A 24577-nucleotide genomic window follows, 5' to 3' on the forward strand; every position below is an offset into this window, starting at 1 on the left:
CGGTATACGAGCTGGAAAAAGAAAAAAAAGAAAATAGCTCAAGACGCGCAAGGAAGAGACGACGGTGGATAACGCTGGTGGAGGAAAATGCGAGGCGAAGAGGCGGATGGGCGAGGTAATGCGCAGTAAATTGGGGCCGCCGCGTGTTACCGATGTGCCACAAATCTTCGGCACCGAGGTCCGCCACGAGGTACGGTCCTTTTCGAGTTAGGTGAACGTAAGCGAGGTGGACGAAGAGAAGTCATCGCGGACGGGGACAAATGCGGGTTACGAAAATTCTTCGGTCGATCGTTTGCCGGCGAAACGATAATCGGGACAACAAAATAAACGCGGAGAAATTATTGTATTTTCGGAGGCGCTATATGCATTTTACATATTGAGGGTACTGTACGCGCAGTGACTGATGCATCGCGCGAATTTTGCCATTACGATTCCTTCGAAAGCGACTGAAATTGAAGTCGCATGTCACGAAACGACGAAAATAACGTCGCGCTCGATATTTCGTTCATATTTCAATATACTGGAATTAGAACGGGTGTTGTAGCTTGCTATCTTGGGACAAGTGTCCTACGTCCGAATACAAATATAGTAACATTGTTTTTTCTATTCTTTAAAATTGTTATAGATAGTTCCCGATTTTAGCCTAATTGAAAGCTAATCTATAATTCATTCAATTATTTGCACTATATTTTTCTGTTGTGTTTCTTCTTCCATTTTGATTTCATCATTATGCGTATGTGTATTCAATAATGCTATTTTGTGGATATATGTATATATATGTGAAGTAATAAATTTATTTCGGTAACGGAATATGTCTTTAATTCGTCTTTAGGTGTTTTTATGTGTTTTAAATCATTAATATTGAATTAGTGTTTAATTGCAATATTAATCTTGTGTAACTTGTTAAGCTTATTTGTAAATTAAAAATACACATTTTTACTATGGTTTCAGTTAATTCCATTTTTATGAAATTTTAAAGATTATATAAGACTGCGTGAGTTGTTATTAAATTATAATACAGTTACACTTCATTAATTGTGTGTTGATAAAACAATTAATAATGTTGACTAAAATATCATTTAAAACAAAAAAAGAGAGAAAAACAGTATTTGACATTTTTTTGCATTATAATATCTATCAATAATAAATATGATACTTTTGTCTCGATGCATATTCTACATCAAGTTAAATATATTTATTAATACAATATTTAAGTAAAGGTGCTTATATTTGTGCAATCAAATAGGCATTTAAAACAGATTGTATCTGATAAATGTAATTTCGAACGTATATCTTTTAGATTTTTCCCATTTTTTAGCATATCATCGAACGATGCAGCTGTATGCATCAAGGTTGTCGGAGAAGCGTGAGAATTTTTCCTCGAAGAATCTTATCTCGCGAAGAGAAACTTGGTCCGCCTCGGGGACGCGGCGCACTCTGTAATCATGCGCTGTCCACGATGCTTATTATCTCGATATTGTGCCGAGTGTATAATAGGATTACCGATCTATCCGGCGTAAATACTAATTGCTTAGAATCCGGCATGGCGACGTAAGTAGTGGCCGTAAATTGTCCGGCAGCACCTCCCCTTTAAATCCTCGCGCTTATAAATCCTCATCGTCAGAAAATAACGGATAAGAAAGTAGACAAGAGATGAGATCTTCATAGTATGTGTCTCAAGTAGTCCACAATTTTAATACGCTTAAAATAGATTGACAATTGTTTACAATTATGGACAATAATAAATTGCCAAATCGCGATTAATTTTACGGAGAAATTTTTACGTCGATGATGTGTGCTTGTGATAATATAGAAATTTTGAATGATTAAATCAACGGTTATCAATTATTAATTCTATTTAAAACGTTAAATAGATAAATTCCAATTGATTTTGACTACAAACGAAGAAACATTACTCTTGCAAACTGAATCATTCATTTTTTCTATTGTACATTACTATATACATATATGCCATATGATGCCACATTACTCCGTAAATAAAGTTAATGTACTGTGCAATATCTACGAGCGATTAAAATTTGATCGACGATTCCATGTGATAATCCAATTGGGACCTAACGACTAGTGTTCCGCAGTAAAAACAACGAGATTGTGTTGCTTTTATTCTCGATCGGTAAAAGCCGGAAATTTTGCCCTTCGTAAAAATGTTAGCGGCGCGAGTAATCGCGAAGGAGTAGCCACGAGTGAACGACGTCTTTCGGCGCCGCTCTGATGCCGATAGCCGCCATTGCAAATTTTATCGCGCATTATTCGCGAGGTCAGCCCGATTGAGATCATCCTACCTGCCGTTAACTAACGTTTTATGACAGTCGTCAGGGTAGATTACAAAGTGGTAGCTATCAAGGTTTTCATGTAATTTTTCGAAGCGCCAGTATATTTATACGCTCGCTGAGAAAAATCATTTTCAGTTTTATGGCAGGTGGAGCGATACTAAAAAACTAATTGCTGAATAACTGAAATAACACGCGTATACTTGGTTAAAATGTAGGAGAAAGAAATTGTAAATGGCAAAAAGCGCAAGAACATTAAACACTGCCTAATTTCTAGTAAAATTTATAATTTTTAGAAAAAGAAACATCTTCAAGAATATATTAAATATATTTCTTTTAAATAATTCAACTATATTACAAAAAATAGTAAAATATAACAATTTAGCCTTATGTTTAGTCTTATATTTCGTTTATAGAATAAACATTTTCGTGTAATATTTTTTGTGATGAAATAATTGATATAATTTCGACAACGATATCACGTTATTTATATAACTTTATTAATTTATTATCTTATTTTTAAATCTTAATTTTATGTTCACTTATGTCAATTATATATACATATAATCAATACATCCATATGATTAAAATAAATATTTGCTAAAATTATGTATGCGTGTATATGTGTGTACATATTTATTAATATCATTTTTATTCAAAAAATTAATGTGATAATAAAAAAAAATATTACTGCATCACAATTATCTCGTTACAATTATTTTCTTCAAATCCAAAAATCTGATTTAACATAAATGAGAACTTCATTCACGTTCTTCACTATTTAACTCGTATATCACGACTCCACGATTCTATGCGGAAACGTAGTCGCGAGCGGTATCGAATCCACACGACGTCCTAAATCTCTATCCACCTTTGAGAGTATACAAAGCCTGTCTGAGCCTCGCTGGCACCGAGCATACAATGCGATTTTGATTTATCTGTCGTTAGGTTACTGCGGTTCTTCCGCGCGCCTGTATATATGCGCGCGAGTATACGCGTATACGTATATATATGCTTATAACCGGAAAGGGAGTGCGTAACTAGAAGGGATTGGAAGCAGAACACTGGAAACGTAACTCTACAGAGTGCTGGGCTGCGTGGATTGAGGGCACCCGGCTGTATGATAATCGTAAAGGAATATAGCGAGGACACGCGTCGTCTCTCTCCAATCAGGGATTTTCGTCCTTCCTCCTCCTAACTCCTGTGTGTCTTAGTCTCGACCCTTTCTGAATACGTTGCCCTGAAATCGCTTTTCGAGACTTAACCGCTCGTTAAAGCTCGCGTGTATTCAATGCGTCGCTGCATTTTAACCCTATCGAGCGCTAGACTAGCCCTTCCTTCCGTTCTCCCTTCCTTTCCCTTTACTTCGCTTCCTCGCCTTCCTTTGTTTTCACAATTTATCGACCTACTATATTGTATCTGTCTTAATTAAACCGCTGTCTTTAATAAATTAGTAATATAATCGGCGTAAATTAACGTACACAAAAGTCCGAAAAAAACTTACCCTATTTCAAATTTTCTTCAATTATATGTATATCTTTTAAATACTATGAAAAAACGATTTAATCTTTTGTCGATAAAATATTCATAAAAAGGATTAAATCTTTATATGTTTTCAACATTTGACTTCGCGATTATTTCGTAACCGTGAATGTGATATGTCACAGGTATTTAAATGTTTTTTTTTATTTTTGTTCCTGTCAAAAAGCACTGGATTTATGAAAGGAAAATAACGCGTCCGATTGTACCGGCTGGCGTAGCTTGGCAATGCAGGTTTCCTTCAACTTCCGCGATCAATTACACGTCGGAGATTGCAGCTGGGTGCGCAGTCAAGCTAATATGCGAGAGCGGAAATGGTCCCGGGAGAAATTTGTAGGCGCCGCCGTGTCAGTGCCTGAACAGAATTCTTTCCGACCAAGCTTTGGAAAGGCATTGCGGCAACTTTCACCCCGCGCGTACATCCCACGTACAAGCGGCGACAGAGTGACAAAAAATACGGACGTGATTGAAGCTATATAAGAGACTGTATATCTAGAAAATATATATATGTAAATCGAACGGCTTGGGAACGCTATAAGACCAAGGAAATCATTATGGAAATGATAAAATTTATTCTACTTTTAAAACGTAGCAAGTATTATATTAATCAAGAAATTGGATAATTATTATATTAAAGTTAATCAAATGTTGCAACGTAAATAGTTTCTATCAAAGATTTTTAAGCTACAAATCTATATATAAATAGTGACACTCACAGCATTGGTAGATAACTATAAAACATCAAAAGATATCTCTTTTTATATGTGAAAAAGATATCAAAACTACTTTTCAAATAACAAGATAAATGTAATATTTTTTCATAATTTATGTCAAAAGAATATTAAAAACAGATATTTTAAAAAGTGCCAAATTTGTAGATTGTTACCGAGGGTTTATCAAGAACTGTGTCATGTTTGCAACGTACACACACCCACACACATTGACGGAATCTCCTAAATCAATTAGTACGAGAACGGTTTAATTCTACGAGCGTGCTACGGTATGTTCCTGGACTTAACATGCCGACCGAAACCATCCCATCCATCTAGCGGGGTTTTCTGGGGTTTACGGCAACAACGATCTTCCGCCCCTTGTACATACACGTCATGGGTGTTTCCGCCGTCATTATTAATCTTTTCAAAGAGATTTTTGTTACTCGTTTAAAATTTATAAATGAACATGTTGAACTCTTATAATTATGTCTCCGAAAAATATGACTTGAATTAAAATAATAAACTTGATTATGATTTTTCAATGTAAATAAAGTTGTATTTTATTTGAAAGTAAAAAATTAAAATTTATATTTATATTCTTCTTTAATTTTATACTATTTGATAACCTGTTATATGATTCAATTAATGCTTTATTTGATGTTTACTATATTTTATTAGTGCCTTATTGTATACATACTGATGTTTCACTATAAAAAAAAAAAAAAAAAAAACTTTTTTAAAGAAAAAAAAGTCGTCTGTCATTAATTTTCCGAAACAAAGCCAACCTGCACAGTCAGCCAGCATAATTTTGCGGCAATTGCAGCACCGATGTGACCAATTGAAATGTGTTCGGTGCGAAGTTAAAGAGAACACACGAAAGGTGCCGAGATGCAAAACTGGCTTCGGCATGTCGAGTCGCGCCTCCGCGAGAGAGAGTCTGTACCGGATGCGTCACGCGTAAATATCCACGCGCGTTGTAGCCGGCCCCTTAATTGGCGCGAGGTTCTGTGAGGGGGAAACTTACCCGTGGCAAGAAACCGCGGTCCAAAATCGTAAATACTTTCTCACACTCACCTATATTTCGCGCGACAACGGCGCAACCGTTGGTCGAGAGCCATGCAAGCAGCAGCCCGACGAGGATCGGCGCTCCTTTCCGTCGACCCTTGCGGCACTCCATCGTGAGGTTCCGAGCTCCGACTACGCCTGAAAGCAGAAAAAGGAATGATCACGTGCCGTGCATTGGCGTGTTGCTCCCGATGTGCTTGCATGTCGCGCGAACTACGCGCTCACCCTCGAAGTGCATCGCGATTTCCGAGAACGTATGCGTTCAATGTACCGGGATCGGACGCCGCGCAGTGCGGTGTTATATTATTGCGTTTACTTAAATCTCACACTTTGCCGGAAGGGACCATCCTCCCCCTTTTTTTTTTCTCGCCACCGACGCGTACCGACTTATAGTCGCGATTACATGGAAATCGAGATGCTCGAGGCTAGTGAAAACGAATTCGAGATACATGCGGTGCACTGTCATAAATACATAAAAGAGATAGATTAAAATATATATAAAGTGTATATGAAACAAGTATATATATATATATATTTGTACCATGCTAGCATTAATTATAAGGCTTAAAATGGATATTATGATTTTCCTTCACAACAATGGGAAATAATTATTTTTATTTTTCTATCAAGACTTCTGTAGTTACTACCGAAATAATTTTATTCGATTGTAATGTGTGTGTTATATACTTTATATCACTTTCTAAACATATGATGCGCGCTTTGTGATTTTTAGAATCACCACTCTATAATTCGTCTTGTTTCGCCCCCGTTGCAACGCATGCTGTTTTTATTCGATGGCATCGCATTGTGTTTGTGCGGTCTGCAAATTCCGAAACGCTGACGCCAAAATTGTTTTTCTTTTTCGCCTTCGTTAACCCACATTCACGCGACGTGCACACATCCCCCAACCCTTCGTTTCGCTCGACATGCGGATTAAGCTGATTTATAGTATTTACCGACGATGCTCGCTCGATTTTTCCCGCGGCGTCGCGCCTGCGCGTCATCGACCTATTAGTTTGTCGCAAAAAAAAAAAATAAGGATAAAATGCCATGTAAAAATTTGTGCGACAAAAGTGAACGAGTACTATGTCAGATTTGCACCAAAAAATATTCCAAGATATTAGATGTTGAAATCTTAATTCTTCGATCAGAGACACAGCGTAAAGTATGCTGCGAAAAACATTTTCGCGGGATCTTAACAATAAATATCGCTTGTTCAATTCCAAAAGTATATTATATACGTATCTGCTCACTTTATTCTGATGGTACATGAGAAATAATAAATCGCAGATTGAAAGAAATCCGCACGACCACGATCGGTTAGGATTAACAGGATGAGTAATCATGGCAGCAGTCGGGAAAAAAATATTTTTATAAAGTTAGAGTTTTCGCAAAATACAATTGAAAATATTTAGTCCTTAAAAAGAGAAAAATATATATAAATATTATTTTCCGAAAAATGTCATATAATTATATAATCCCAAAATTATGTACAAAATTAATATTTAAAAAAACCTAATTAAATTATTAATATGTTGTGTTAATATTAGTATTATAATATTGATAATTATTTTCTTTTAACGTGTCAATATCGAAATATTTTCTTAAGTAGTACTTCGCAAAATTTTGTTTCCAGAGATGCATAACTGAAAAACCTTTGTATATATATATATATATATATACCTATGAAAGAAGAGACTCAACAATCTTTCAATGCATTTTAAATTTCAGATTTACAAATCGCAACTTCTCAAAAATTCATCGAAAACCTTCAGATCTCCCCGAATAAAGTTTGTAGGGTTAAGCATCGTCAGCATCCAATCATCTCGATTATGACCTGAAGAGAGAGAAAGTTTATCGAGCCGCAACTACCGCCGCGTGTATCACGACGGACCATTCCGCAGATTGCATCGCGTCGGCCGAATTGCAATGACGCTTATCCGCGACTGTGGAAGAGCAGTCGGCGCGACGCGGGCATCTGGAACGTTGCCAATTCGTTTCGAGTGGGCCGCGTTAATTTTTCCGACGAATCTAATTAAGTGCTCCCACCCCCGCCCCCCCTTTCCCCTTTTTACTCTGTTGCCTCGTCTTGTTCTTTCTCTCTCGATGCCGCCGGCATTCAAGCCTCACGAATGTGGAAGTCGCGTAGCAATGCGATTATCACCGAACATCTGTAAAGTCCGTGAGAGTAACGACGATAATTGAATGCGTTGCTTATTTCCTACCTTCTATTCCCTTCTTTTCTACTCCCTCCCCTCCCCCGCTCGTGCAACGAACAAATGTATCCTATGCATTACGCATAATTAATCCGGCGATGCTATCTCATTTAACCTTGTAGCCGCGCGTTCGTCGCGCGAATAGAATCGGCGATGCGCGATTCTCCTTTTATCAGCTTTCCTTTTCTCCTCTACGATGCTCCGCGATGCTGCACACGATGTGCACGCATGCACACCCGATGCACCGCACGCTGCGATAATCGCGATAAGCTCGATGACAACGCGATTCCCATCTCCGAGGTCGGTCGGCACGACGAAGAGAGAGAAAGATCATTTATTAAAAAGGGAAGTATAGAGAGAGGGTCTTAGAAGCAGAGAAGAGGATGTATGCGAGTGTATTGCACTTGGATACAGTCGGACGAGTAGTAATCTCCCAGCGACTATACTTTTTTTGCCTTTGGAGTACTATTGCGCGCCGCGGATTTTTCAGATCGGTAATCGAACATCTTTGGAGGGAATTCTCGACGCATTTCGCGATACATATACCTTCTTTAGTTCCGTCTTTATCGAATTGAATCACTGCAACGTTCTTTCGAGCCAATCTCTGAAAAATGCATTTTGATTGACGTTACATATTGGCTGTTCAAATTGCATACCGAAACAAAACTGGTAAAAGTAAAAACAAAACCAATTTTTTTCTAGAAAAAATATCAATTGTGTAGAAAATCCGATCTTCAAGACGTGTAATAAATTTTTATAACTTTATCATTATACTATATATAAATATCTTTGAATTATACATTTATAACACTATTATAACGTATTTATAACTTTTATAATTTTAAATAATATTGTGTAATATTTTATAGCATATTTATAGCTGACGAAGAATCTGTTAAATTTTAATTTCGAAAATTTGAAATATAATATTTTCAAAAATATTTCCGTGATCTAGTATTAACCCAGTCAAATTTTGTTATAATGCATTCACATAGTCTATTTGATTTATTCCAATTCAGTACAAAGATTTATAGCGCTACAATTATCTATTTTTTTTTGTTCCTAGTATTAACTCTCTCAGCTGGCAAGCTCATAAATCTTCGAGGACTTTTCTCCTTTTTCATTGCACGATAAAATTAATTAAAAGTGATACAGTGGATTGTTAAAGAGATATAACTTGACCTTGTCTTCATTTTAACATTACGTTTTATAAATACTTCAAAATATCCAATAAAGGTATTTAGGTATTTATACTGCAGTACATACATAAAATATTGAAAACGGAAAATGTATTAACATTCTGTTTTTATTGAACAAAGTAGATCTTTGGAAAATATCCAATTCTGTGATTAAGAAACATCTAATACAATCCAATATCTTGATTTAGGAAGTATGTTTTTCACGTTATTTATTCGATCTTGCAATTCTCTGAATACTATTGTTTTTCATGAAATGATCATAATAAATACCATAAGAGTTCATAAACGTACTATACTTCACAAATAAAACCGCTTCAATCTACTTCTATCTATTATTTATTTAAATAATAATGATTTTCTTTTTTAATAATTTTCTAAATTTCTCTGTAATAAAGATGCTGCTTGTTCTATTCTCATTTTAGTATTACCACGATATTCCTATAAAATAGTACAATAAAATGTCAAAAATAATTGTCCACATTTATTTTACATTTAATAGTGTCAGAGATTTTTGTAAAACTTTAATGGAACAAAGAAGATATATCGCATCGATACTTAGAATGTAATAAATAATTCAATAATAATTTTCACATGCTGTCGGACTGTGTCGGAGCGGAAGAAGTGACGCGTCGCTGCCGCTGCTGCCGCCGTCGCGGCCGTCCGGATGAAAACATAAATCTACATATTATTAAAGCAGCGGCGATCAAAGCGATCGAAATAATGCAGATTATCAGAAAACGCCGGTGCCGCGGCAATTTCTGCAGGCACTTAAAATCATTTCGACGCCTCTTGTCGATGAATATTGAACAGCCACGCACCTGCCGGTCGCCTCCTCCTTTTCCAATCGTTCCCTCTTCCCATGTCTCCTACCATCCCCACTTTTCGCTTCGCAATGATTTCAAGCACGGAACTCGTTCATCATCGACGACCCCCGCGCGAAATCACGCTCGCAACGGATTGAACGGAAGGGGGGTTACGAGCAATGAATAGAAGGGAAAGGGAGAGGAATAAAAATTATTTGTTGAAAATTATATTATCGAATCGGTGGAGGTACAGTGTACACGACCGCGATCTCGCGAGTTTCAATTTTATACCCAGGCACATTTTAATGCACATCGCGCAAAGCCCGGGGCTCCGATCGCACAATTAAAAATAATTGACAATGACAACGAGCCGATGTTAGAGGCTGGGGGCGATCACACGGGAAATTAACTCGCAATTTTCCTCGCAAAATCCACTGCGAATCTAGCTCGTCAAAAACGAGAGCGGAATCTGCAAGAACGCGCACAACGTAGCTATATAAATTCCATCGTTAATTCTTGAAAAAAAAAAAAAAAAAAAATAATATTATATAAATGACTCTCTATCTTTCTATCTCTAATCAAAAACTTAGAAATTATATATCATCTAGATTTTACGAGTTTTAATATATCGATCTGTTATACTCTATACGTACTGTGTACATACATTTCACAGTTGCTGCTTACGAAACATGTAACATTTCGCACACATTTGCGATTCGCGATAAAAGTTTACGCAACATTTGATCTTGGCGATAACTCACTTAAAGTCGAAATTGACGTCGCGACATCGAGATGACTCTTGCAGAGTCGCCGATTTGCGGAAATATATACGAATGTCGATATATCCTGCTGTTTCGATCGCAAGAATTTGGAAAGAGCAAGCAGCTACAGGAAATGGATGAGAATGAGGAGAAGGAAAGAGCCACAGGAAGCTGCAACTCGGCTGGCTATATACACACTGCATGCGAAAATGTCGGGTGCAATTTCTGAAATTCCGTCGTGTCGCTTTCCCGTGCCACTCGAATGCCATCGCACTCGTCCCTCCCTTTCCCTCCCCCCTCCGCCCCTCTCCTCCTTCGCAGCTTCGAGAGACCTTTCTTTCGTTTTGTCCTCGTCGAAGCCTGTCTCTGTCTTGCTTCTACCAAAGTTCATCGCAAACAGACATCCACGGCGTGACGTGGAGCTGACACGGTGCTTTGAAAATTTCACCAGCCGATATCAGACTTTGCAACTCTGACAGAAGCCAGGTAACATGGGCAGCTTTCAATTTTGTCTTTGTCTGTCTTTGTCAAATAGAAAGAATCTATACATAGATTCATTAATAATTACAAAACTGAACAATTTGGACGATATACATTACTATTTTTAAGATACATAATAGTTATCGTTATTAGTGCAAATATTTCGACTGTGTATTTTTTTACAAACTCTTGCTATGAATATCATAATCAGAAAATTACAAATTTCTTTATTACGTAGTGTTCATAACTTGAATAATTGCACATTTCTAATGGTATATGTATATGATAAAAATTCAACTATTGAGAATGCGAGAGAGATGCTTCGCTTATACATATAAAAATTGCTCCATTATTTTTTACTAATTTAGATTGATAAATACTTTAACAATTTGAATTAGAAAACTAGGATCGATCTAAATCGACCGAAAATTTAAATATATGTAAATCTTCATATCACATAATATTGGAATCAGAGTAGAAAATATAGTCATCGCCGCGAGAATCGCGGTTTACACGACTCGTCGGGAAAATGCAAATTCAGTACCTACGAAGAAAATGCAAATGCAAAAAAATGCAAATTCGATATCTTCGACTTTGAGAAAGATTCCAGAACAGAAGCACTTACTGAAATCCTATAGAACCTATCAGAAATCGGATGTTATTGCAAGCATGACACGGATGAGATTATTGAATGGGCGATGTGGTAAAGTCTTTTATTGCTTTCGTGCTTTCTGTAGGACACATGTACGACACGAACTCTCAATCGACTTTCGAACTATCACAACAATATCTACACGTCATAAAATTTAAAATTGCTTCTCTCGATATACTACTACTATATTTTAAAGATAAAAATTCGTATCAGAATATAATCTACTATATTCTCTGTTTTAATATTTTATTATAATATAATATATACTTAATATAATTAATATACACATATCACGTATAATATGTTATAAATATATTATAAAATAAACCATTACATATAAAATTTCGTACCTCATTATAATGCAAAAAATTTTTGTAATGAATAAATTTTATATTAAAATTATTATCACACGAATAAATAAAAACTTTACTCATAAAAAATTTTTAAATAAAATAAAATGAACTGATAACTATATTTATATTATAAATTTGCCTACGCGACATGGCGATAACATACGGAACGGAAATGATATTTCATTTCCATTAAATTTCAATGTTACAATGAGGTCAAACTAACATTGCAACAAAGAAACGGTACCTTTTCTAAATACATAACAAAATTAGAAAATTGTCAAATGAGTAATGTGTATTTATCGTGTAAATAACCTACAGTGCAGATAAATTTTAAATTTTATCTTGGAATTGGTGTTTTGGTGGAGCATAAAATGATTATGAACAAGTACCGTACAACGTCTTTAATTTTAAGAGAACTGGAAGGCCGGAGAGTTAACGACATCAAGAAAGAAGATGGACGAAAGAACGCAGCTGCTAAAAGATAATTCTTGCTGTATAAGCCATAAAAGATGCCCCGCAGATAAATTTTGTGATTTTTTTGCTTAATAACTCCCATAAACAAACCAAATAATTTTAACAATTATATAAAATATGTACAAAATTGTTTCAATATACCAAAATATTATAGTAAATAAATTAATGGAGCGAAATAATAAAGCATTAACTTTATAAACTGCGTGTGAGAATTTTTTTAAAACCATATACTCTCTTTTATATTATCAGAAATATTGACAATGTCACTCCATATAATCCTATAAAAAATTAACGAATTTAAGAATAGAAAAAAAAACTAAAAAAAAATTTAAACAAAAAAAACTAAAAAAAAAATAAATAAAAAAAAGCTAGCAATAATTTTGTCCTGTCAGATAATACAATTAGAATTGTCAAGGTCTTATATCTAGTCAATAAATGTGTTCATTATAAATGTATGATGAACTTAAGTGTTATACAATAAAATGTATCGATTATCGAAAGAATGGATGACAATTAAGTATTTTCTTTCTCGTTGCTTTTAGTTCTTTATTGATTTTGCAAGAATGTCGAGTAATAAGTAATGGAAATATAAGTATAAGTAAGCTGCTTATTCTTCACGATAGAACTGACGTCAGCGAATAATAAATAACACATTTTCGCTCAACTTAAAATATCGAAATGTAAACTGTTTTCCTGCTAATATCAATTTTAACATCTACGATAGATCACAAGATGATGCAACAATCATATTATTTTTTACAGTACAAAAATAGAAAAAATTAAAAAAACTAATTAATGATACTAATTCATGATAAAAAATAAATAAGTAAAGTTGGCCAGCGCAGTTAGATATACAGAATACGAAATATCTGACAGCATGTAACTTAAATATAATTCTTTATCATTATTGCTTTCAATAAATTCGAAAAAAATAAAGATATTAAAAAAATTTCTCCTCTCTTTTATATAATATTTTTAAAAATTAAAAACAATAAGATATCATGCATAAATTTGCAATGTTTACAAAATGTAATACTATTCAGAGAGACAAGATTAATAACAAATATAACAAAATATAATTTTTTGCATGCGCTTAGAAGTCGCAGTTGTCAATTTCCGAAAGAGATAAACCTGACATCAAGTAACGCATCAACGCCGAGGGAAAATCGCATCGCATCGCGATATAAAAGGAAAAATTACGCGAACGTCGCGGGTAACGATTATATTATTCGCCCCCTTCGGAAAACTTGATCCCCACTGCGTGTTCCGCGTGCACGATCCCGGCTTAGAGGTGCTCCACGGAACGAGGGCTCACTTTTCACTTAAGGACCGGCGGGGTCGGGGCCCGTCTAACTGCCCCGCATTATTCGTTATTATGGCGTGCATGATGCACGAGGGTGGGGTGGGCGGTATCACTGGGGTAAATCTGGAAGAGAGGAAAAGAAAGACGAGAAAAACGCGATTTTTTATAATTTATAATCTATTTATATCGAAGATACTTTAAAGATATACTTAAAAAATGATTTAAAGTTTAAATATAAAATTTTTTTTAAATCTAAACTTCTTAAATTGCTCTATTTATATGAATTCTGAAAAAAAAAAAAAAAAAAAAAAAAAAACAAATTTTCTCAAGAGGAAATAGACCTCAAGAAATAGTAAAATTAAAATCGTATAAATTAATTTTCGTAATTACACGTGGAATATTAAATCAAAAGTAATTCATTCTTATTAATTTAACGTGATTCAGTTTGGGATTAAATATATAAATTTATGAAAAAAAAAAGAAATAAAACAAAATAAAACAATGATTTACGTAAGCTCTAGCGACAATCATGGATTCATCAGTTTATGTCGGTATCTCAGCTCAGTCCTTGTAAGATTTCCGCGAGATCTCAGTCACCGGAAGCTGTCTGCAATGCCTAGCAGTAGAACGCAGTAAGAAGAGAAAAAGAGGTGTCTTCAGTGACGCGAATAGTCGTTTGCTCCGGCGACAACGAGAATAACGCGAGTTAAGCCAACTCCAAGCCGTCTCCGCTTGTTCCTCTCACGTTTTCCAGAGAAACTGGCGAGTTACTAACCACGAGACGGTCGTCTCCGAATTATTTTCTCCTTATTTACCTTCCCTGCCTGGTTTTTTCTTCTCTTATCTCCGCTCTTATTTCGTCACATCCTCTCATTTGACATAGAAAAGATAATGCGCGAATAAAGAAACAAAGGAAAAAGTTTTGAAATAAAATCGGATTTTTTTCAAAGAAGTTTAACATACTCCAAAGTAATTGTGTACTTTTAATCGATTGCATTCAGTCGCTGTGATTAAAATCACAATCAGTTAACCATTATTATTCTTATTAAACTTTCTTGACTTAAAGTTTTAGTCGGGGAATATTCTTCATCGAAAGGTAACATTCAAAACTTTACTAATCTAATAATATATCTTTCTAAATATATCTTTTTTAATATATATCTTATTTAATTCTTTTTATTTTTTTATCTTAATCTTACAATTCTTCTAAATCTCTAAAATATTTTTATAAGTTTAAATATTGTTTCCATTCTTACATTCTCTCAATTTAACTTTTATTCTTTAATAACGTTGAGTAAAGAGATAAAGAATATAAAATTACCATAATCTTAACAATCTTTACAAATCTCTCTTTTTCTCCTTCTCTAAAACGACATTTTTAAATTATTTCTATTATTATATCATGATAATAGTATCATATAATAAATATTTGCTATATTGGTGCAAAGTAGTATTATTACTAGCATTATTAGTTTGTACGAGCGGACGCGCGTGCATAAATCCACCCGCTAATCGCACAACGATAACAATAATCGAACGAGATAATCGTTTGATATTAATATCAGCGGACCGGCTCATAATCCGGCATTTCAACTCCGAATTAAATCGCTTGGTGTGTAATGAGCTCTCGTATCACGAGCGAATTCTATGATGAAAGTCTCACCGCTGCCTTTCCACTACAACGCGCCGAAATTATTTATCAGAAATAAACATGAAATTATTCAACCGCAAATAATCGCGAGCTCACTTCTCAGGTTCATATCAATTATTGAATCAATTTTGGTTATCAATGAATGCCTTTAATGAACGATCCTTCCTATCTTTATTCCGCTCTCTTACGAATAATTCATAAAATATTACGTTTTAAAAAAATATAAATTTATATTTTCTTTCAAGATATATGTAATACATGTGCAGACTATATTTATATTTGATGTAAAAACTTTGAAATAAATTTGGAATAAAAGCTTCTCAGCGAAATTTATCAAGTTTATAAAATACATTTTGTATTCGTATTTTCGCATTTGTATCTTATAATAAAAATATTTTAATTATATAAAATATATAAATATCATGTAAATATTTTTAACTATCTGTTTTATAAGACAAAAAATAATTCAACATTTTTTTATTTTATCTTATTTATTTGAGAAACATATGTATCACTTGTGACTACAACAGAAATTTAATGCTATCGGTAAATCGAAAATGTAATACAAAACACATCCAACATGGAACAAAAGTTTTTCAAATCTGGTGATAATAAATAGGCGAGTGCAGCTGCGAAATTTCTTTTTCCATGCCAATAAATCTCAGCCCATCGGCATCTACTTCGTGTTACATCTAATGATTCCGGTTCGCCGCTTCGAATTTCCCCTCTCATTCTGCGCGCGACATTAACCCTGGCAACAACGTCGTACGGCACGTCTGAATGGCACGGTAACGATTCCCTTAAAACAATTTATGCGCATTGATTAATAGGATAAAGCTCGAGATCGCGCCTCCCTCGCGAACAAGAGGGTAGGCTTCGTCCGAGCGAGAGGGGGAGACACGAAGTACCTAAGCGCGAAATGCAAGGGACCGTGAAGCCATCAATTTCAACGCGCATTGGCGCCGGATTGCTAAAGCCCTTAAATTTGGCAAAATCGACAGCCGACATTCGCTCGAGGCGAACTGAAGATATCGCGCGAATAAGAAAAGCTCTTTATCCGGCAGACGTCGTACTTTGAACACAATTAATTCTGTCAATCAAGGGGAAGAATTTACTATCAGCAAAGGACATGTTGCTAATGTCTTCCAGTAATCTTTAAAGAGTGATGTAAATAAAACTTACAGTATCGTATTGTATTTAGTTGTTCGTATAATTTTTATGCAAAACAATTTCATTTTAGAGAATTTCTACAACATTGATTAGATTTAAATGCATAATTTCTGTTAGATTGATGCGAAAAGCGTTAGATTATTCTATAAAAAAACATGGAAAAAAATAAAGAATTATGCAAAAATTATAAATACAAATGTTTTTTTAGTAAGTAGTTTAGTAAATTTATCCCACAGAGTAATATTACAGATTATATCCTGCAAACTATAATAATTTCTACATATTTCTAATCTATGTAGCTATTAAAAATTATTAAAAAATAAACAGATTAAATCAAGTCTCTCTCGCTCTTCTTAATAATTATATAAGTTTTAAACTCAAAATAAATCTTTTAATGAAAAAAAGCCTTTTGTCTGCATTATAAAATAAAGATTATACTAAAAAAATGTATAAAAGATTAACTTTGCGAGTTGTCTAAACATTTTACGATCAAAAGCATTAATTGCGGATCAAATACATTATCAAAGATCAAGAAAAAGCAGCGATCTACATGTTTGTGTATAATACTCGTACCTTATACGAAAGCCAAAAAATAGAATTAAATTACTACTGCGCCAGCAGTGACTACAGTTGCAATTACTATACTCTGGATAATGTCGCTGCTGTATTAAACCGATATCATTTTACGAAGCCCGTCGTACGCTTACGCTTTCATTTTAATCTCTTAATTGTATTCCGCCGATATCTCTTGGGCGGCGCTCGAAACAGGAAAAGTAAATTCCCCTTTCAACAGAGTCTCAAAAAATGGAAGCTCCCGGTGGCCGCGAGTGCCTTTAATGGATAGCTCCTCCTGATTCTCCCCCATTCGTGTCCGTCTTTCACCCTCCTACCGACGTTTTTTTATTATCCTGCCAGCCCGGAGATCGAGCAGCCGATTCGAACGAGTTTCTCGCCTCCCCCGTTTTGATCTCTTCATTTCAATTCGCTCCGCAATCCTTTCTGCGAGAAATACTGACAGATGTCTTCCTCAACCCTATCACAATTGTTTTTCAAATTATTTTGTAAAATGAAACAAAAAAGGTTGGGGGTTTTACGCATGTGTATATAAAATATTTTTATTTTGGTTCGTTAAAAATATTGCCAATTTCAATTTTTTTTATTTGTATAAAGTTATACTATTAAAGATATAGTCTTATATATATATATATATATTTTTCATTATTATATGTACTTTCAAAACTAATGTATATTAGAATAAACATTACATATAATTATAATTAATTTTTTTACAGTATATTATATTTAATTATAATTATTGTAATTACAAAAATTGTGAAGTGAGTATAAAATAAACATGCGAATATCAGATGTAAAATTTTAAATTTTGCGTTTATATAAGAGATAACTCACAGTTGCATAATTCGAAATTTTAATTTAGAAGTAGTAAATATCGGATATGTTATTGTAAAAGTAAATAATAATAATAAATTATATCAAACAAAATTAATAAATAATAAATAATGCATAAAAATAAATATAAAAATAAATTTTAAACAGACGAAATAACTTATGCGTTCCAACTTCCAAGTTTATACTTTGATAACCGTGGTCAACGAAATTCAAGCAGGCGTCGCAACGGTATCAAACCAAACGTGATGTCTGGGGATGCAGCATCTTCGAACTTTTTCGCCGAGTTTTATGCTTCACTAAGGTTCACTGTAGGATATAAATTTCCGCATTTTACGGTTTTCAGTACATCACCATCTCGTTTAATTACGAGCGAGCTGTCGTCGTATCGATGATTATTTATATCGTGTGCTCGCGACGTTTATTACTCTCGTCGTCCGATTACTTATACGTACCCGCCGCTCCCGAGGGTGCAGAACCTTAATGATGTCCTATGGTCGGCAAAAAGGCTCAGCATGATTTACATGTCAATCCCCGACAGTATACGCGGCAAGAAGCCAGCACAAGAAGAATCGCGTTGCATATTTATTAGGTCACGCAGTAGGATGTTAAGAAGATCAGATTTTTTAATTGCCAAAAAAAAAAAAAAAAGATACGACACGCAACACATTCCAGGCTCTCGTGATGAAAAGAATGCTTCTTTTGCAAAGACATTGTAACGACCAATGTGATAGTCAAACTCTGTATTTTTATAGAGTTAATATATTATTATTATATATTATTACTTTTTCTTATTTTGCATTTTTTTTCTTAATAAATAACATCTGCATAATTTTTAAGTTTAAATCTAAGAATTTAAAATATTGTAATATATGAATTAAATGTTGTTTTGTCTCTGTTAGACTTAAAAATATCTGATGCCGATCGATGTTGCGACGAATAAGGAAGAAATATAGCGAAATACTGAAATATAGAGGAAATCGCTCGATAAACCATCGCAGTTCGATGGAATCCAGCGCGATTAAAACAGTTATTCCCGCACTTCAATTCGCTTGTTTTGCGCTCGCTTCTCCTGCAAGAACTTGCGAACGAAATAACGTCGTTAAACGTGAGGGACTGCGGGCGGCAAGAAGCAGGCAAATTCGCATTGAAATTGATTTGATTACCTCGGCTTCCTGCCGCGATGCAGTTTTTACTTCAGCAGTGAGTTGAACTCGCGCGGGCCAAAGAGACCAAGAGTCCGAGCAAACGAGAGACGAGGCTTCGAATTCGCGTGAGTGCGAATCAGTCGTTCGATTATAATGTCGAGATTCGACGCTGTGGAGAGGAGGACGCGTGATTCCATTTGCCGGTCGCAAATCGAAACCGCAACCCCGTGCAAACCGCAACGATAGATATATATTACGTCGATCGGGGCGAGCCAAATTGGCCGCGCACTCGTCCCCTGCGCGCTTTAAAATCTAAACGTCCCAACGCAACCAATCCTATCCCGTTCACTCGGCATTGCGCGATCTGCGTTTTCCATCGCGAATTTTGTTTGCTAAATATTTTGCTCTCACCACAATTCTAATATGCCTGTCTTCGGGTTTAGATTTTACACTGTATTTTATTATACTATTGTTCTTTTTCTTTTTTCCATGTATACGTAAACTCAACAATGCAGCTTAAGCTTTTCGTTTTCACTGAAAGCATTTTTTCATATTATAACAATTATAATAGAGAGCAAATGTAAGAAATTAATGTAATATAGGAAATTTATTTTTCAACATTTTCGAAAAACAAAAGATTGTGTCAACATCAATTTTTTGGTTGCAATATCAATCTGCTTAAAAAATAGAGAAATTGAGAATATTGTGATATAAAATTTAAAAGAGTTTGTAATTCAAAATGCAATAATATTGATCTAATAATAATTTTTTATTTAAATTGCTTTAATGTTGTTACAATTGTTTTTCTTTAAGTAGCAATTTTCTGTAATATTTTGACGGTTAATTATTTAAGAAAAAAAGTACTTGCCACGATAGCAAATTGTGTTTGTATGTGTGTGTTATAATATTTCTTTCAATTCTGAAATATATGTAAAATTAAATCAAACGTATAAACATACAATTTGTTGCTGTTCTTTTTCCACTGTTATCGATTATTTTTCAGATAATTTAATTAAAGCAAATATGTTCTACTGTACAGAATATCAGAAATATACAATATCATTCCGGCAGAGAGAATCAATATTAACTTATTAAAAACATTTTAAAAACACTATTGTTGTTGCTAATACCTTGAAAAAATTTCTTTATTTTTCGAGTGAAAAGTTGGAGTGCACAGATTGATACGGATCGTTGATAGCAGTATAGGAAGGCCGCGAGATAATAATGAATGGTAGAAATTTCGTTTTCCCTCGTCGAGAAATCACGAGGGTCGGCGGCGGCGGAAGTGGAGTTCGCCGGAAAACACGAAGTAACTAGAGACCGCCGACCACTTTGCGTAATTACCAACCGCCCGACCAGGACCGTACTATTTAATCGGACTAAAGTGCAAGAGGTCCATACTCGCTCCCTAACCCCTTTTTTCCACACCCTGATCTCCGAGTGGGATGCACGCCGAAAAAAGGAGCGATGAGGTCGAAACGCAGCCAAGCGAAAAGACGAGATCCAGCAAGGATGCCCAAATATTTGAGCGAGCAAATGATATCTCTCGGTTAGACGAGCTGCGGCAAAGTAATCCGCGAGTTTTACCCCACCAATGTTTTCACCCTTCGCTTCATGATTTTCCTATTTGCGCAAAAGATCATATTTTTTAGCCGGTCGTACCTTATGTAAGCGGGAAAAGATAATTGAGAGAATCGTCATCTCTGACTTTTCTCAAATACTTTTTCTCATAAAAATATTAAAATAACACGGATACGGAACAAATATAAAAAAAATAATATAATAAATTGAATGAATCTGTGCATTTTTTTCTCAAAGATATTTCAAGATTCAATATAGTCATAACATATAAAAAGATAATCTCGCATTAATAATTGTTCCATTACACATACTTTAAAAAATGTGACAAATAATATATTTTTCTAATTATCTTTTTTGCTATCATGAGAGTAAAGAGTAAACATACAAGATCTCTGACTTATATTTTTTGCATTACTGTACAAATGGTATCAGAAGAGGATGGAGGAGAACGGGTGCAATGAAAATGGGTTTTTCCGTCCAAAACTCGTCCCAATCTCCCTTTTCGTTTTAATGATACTGCAGCATTACTGCATTTTCATGCACACGCTGATAATCTAAAAAGTTACTGTTATTGAAACGTAAATTTATGGTGCTCGTAACTTTATTTCGATATAATGGCGAGCTCATAATGAAAAACATCATTCGCTCTTTTAATCTGTTAAATATGACTTAAGAATTTCTATTATTAATTTTTAAAATAAGTTACGTTAAAAAGAATATCCAACGCTCTCATCTCGGTGTATGAGAAAAAAATCGTAAGATAAAATCTTTTTAAAAGTAAAATAAAATACTTATAGAAATGTTCTTATTTAAATATAAAAATTTTAAATATATTTCCTTTTTTAAATAATATCTTTCACAGAAGGAGTAGAATTCTTTTGACATATATTGCTATTTAAAATTCAATGAATCATATATAATACACTTGGAAAAACTTGAAACAAATATTACAGTTTAAAATCTAAAAATATAGAAAAATCTTTAAATTTGCTCTGCCCATATCAATTTAGGTGTGAGATATAGTATCTAATAAATAATATTCTAAAATAAAAATAATATAAAGTTATAAAATAAGAATTTATACGTATATAACTGTAATAGAAATATTTTTCATCGCGTTTTAAGATGCATAAATCTTACTTTTCATTTCGATTTTTCATATAGCTGTCATATCGGATATTTATGAGCGAGAAATGTATTGCGTTTAATTCTGCATTTCTCGGTCGTCAAGCGGTAAAAGCGGCATATTGCATATTGATGGCAGTTTCTGCATATTTACAGAAATGTTCTCATTATGCGACCAAGATTTTATACGGCACAATTTCTTAAACTGTCAGATACACAGCTTCATTTTGCAATTTCTATATATATACTGTATTTTTCTCATTCTATCGTTTTCAACCAAACTCGCTAGGTTACTATTATTAAAAATTCGAATTTATGATCTAAATCGTCATACACGCGATCGGTATATTTATAAAATATTTTATTTGCTAAGTTTAGCTGTGTAAATTAGTGTAATCGGACATATATTATTTCATATTTTATTTCGTATTTATTATTCAAAGAGAAACAGAATATTATTTATAAAAGAAAAATACTATTTTATTTTATTATTATACTTTAATATATTATATCACTTAATATATTTAATTTCTGTAAAAGTAAATAATTTATTGTTAAATACATTAAATTGTGTATATATGTATTTTTTGAAATATTTATATTAAAATGTTTTTTATTAAATTTGTATGCTATTAAAATTTTTATTTATCCTATTAAAAATTGAAACGGCTTGGCATATGAAAAGGTTAAAGGACGAGAGGACTACAATTTGCCATACGACTCGCTATACGGAAGGATTAAAGGACGACTCGAAACCATGTCTAAATTTCAAAAGCCGACTTTTAACGTCGTTCTGCCGTTTAGCTCAATTCTCGCCGCGGCGGAAATTCACGGAGTTACCTTTCGCGGATGAGAAATTCGAGCTCGTTTTCCAGTGCCGCTCTCATCGCCGTCCGCGTCCCTGGAACCCCTATTTCACCTCCCCTGTTCTATCATCGGCGGGGCCTTCATCGCATTTTCATGTCGCCGCGTGCTTCGTTCCTCCCTCATATTTATGCAACGGCTGCACGACCGGACACGGATCTCGCCAGAGAAACGTTTTCCAAGCTCGCTTTTCCCGCCCACCCGGCGCTAGTTCGTCCTTATTCAAAGACAGCTGTCCTATTCAAACTCGGTTGAAATTTAATCGCAAAAAAATGGCAAAATATCATTTAAGATAGTAATTGTCCTTGCCGTTAACAATAACATATACTACATTCTATATCATATTTATCATATTATTTAATTATATAGCCCTGTAGTATAGCGCTCAATTGACCAAAAATGCAATTATAAATTTTAATTTCAATAAAAAAAATTAAAATTTTATACTTATTAGTTACCAAACTAATAAATTTAATAAATACAATAATATATCAAAAATAAAAAAAATTTTTTTTAATGGAATTCAATTAAATTTTAACTGTATAAAATCGTCTTCAAATTCTTCAAGGAATCTACCTCGGCAAACGGAGTCAAACGATTTCTGATACCATTCGTATTCAAAATTCTATGTAGAAAATTCCCGAGATCGTGTAGCATCACAGGATAAAAAGAAGGCGAGCGACGATGTTAGTCTGCCAACATACGCAGAGGAATCAGAGGTAAAGAAGAGAAAGAGAGAGAGAGAGAGAGAGAGAGAAAGAGAGAGGGAAGAAAAAAAGGATGAGAGGAAGGAGAGAGAGAGAGAGAGAGAGAGAGAGAGAGAGAGAGAGAGAGAGAGAGAGAGAGAAGATCGACCTCTAACCATAATCTAGCATTATGTCGAGTGGTCTCTCTGCGCTCGGAAGAAGCGCTTCGAAACGAGTTTGTTCGTTTCGGCGGATTATCCTGCCTGCGCGCGCGTCGAGACCGCGTACAAAGAGTGCGAGCATATTTTCACGGTTAAAATTCACAGTCGGAATCCATGGGGCGACGTTACGTCGGCTTACCAGCGCGGTGTGTATTCGTTTAATCTATTCAACGGTCGATGGATGTTGATGCAAATAGTGGGAGTTGAAAAACGGCGGGAAGAAGAGCTCAGGGAGAGTGGGATTCCACGATCGAGTCGAATGGCCAAACGTTAATGAATTCCTGCGAACGGATATATATTTCTAAAGACTTCCATCATCCGCCAGTTTCTTTCGCATCTGTCATTACCAAGCAGTGCCCATGCTGTTTTCTCACTTTCTCTTATTAATAAAGGCTATGAAATAAAATTTAATTATATTATTTATGATAGCATGAATAAGTTATTTCATTATTCAACAGACTTTTACATTGTCATTTATTACAGTCTTTATTTTGATATCTATTTGAATTTTAGTAGTTCTATAAGTATACAATTTAATAAATATTATTCATCATATATATATATTTCTCTTTTTCCTTTTTTACATCACAAATTTTTCACGTTTAAAAAAAATAATCTTGAGATATTTAATAAATATTTTTCATCTGTGTCTTTTTTTTCTTTGCATTTCTATTTTCTCATTTCTCCTTTTCTATACAATTGCACACATATAGCAATATATATATATATATATATATATATATATATATATATATATATATATATATATATATTAATAATTTTTCATAATCATTAGACTTGACTATTATTGTTTGTATTTCTTGGAGTTCATAAAGATTAATATTCCAAGATATATAAAATTGATTTCTCTTGTA

At 34.2% G+C, this 24577-nt stretch overlaps 1 protein-coding gene and 1 long non-coding RNA gene across 12 annotated transcripts in view; one reads left to right on the top strand and one right to left on the bottom strand.

The window, feature by feature from the left end:
* The window catches only part of LOC140666485 (latrophilin Cirl), a 418870-nt gene that overhangs the window by 244156 nt on the left and 150137 nt on the right, over positions 1-24577 (bottom strand). For all 10 annotated transcript variants that reach the window (XM_072893726.1, XM_072893727.1, XM_072893730.1 and 7 more), the window contains one exon: positions 5618-5746. In XM_072893726.1, coding sequence (XP_072749827.1) covers positions 5618-5720 — 103 coding nt within the window. In that variant the 5' untranslated portion in view covers positions 5721-5746. The remainder of the gene's footprint in view (positions 1-5617; positions 5747-24577) is intronic.
* Positions 1-24577, top strand: part of LOC140666490 (uncharacterized) — a 268533-nt gene that overhangs the window by 213037 nt on the left and 30919 nt on the right. The window lies entirely within an intron of this gene.

The sequence above is a fragment of the Anoplolepis gracilipes genome, chromosome 6, assembly GCF_047496725.1.
Source record: "Anoplolepis gracilipes chromosome 6, ASM4749672v1, whole genome shotgun sequence".
NCBI lineage: Eukaryota > Metazoa > Arthropoda > Insecta > Hymenoptera > Formicidae > Anoplolepis > Anoplolepis gracilipes.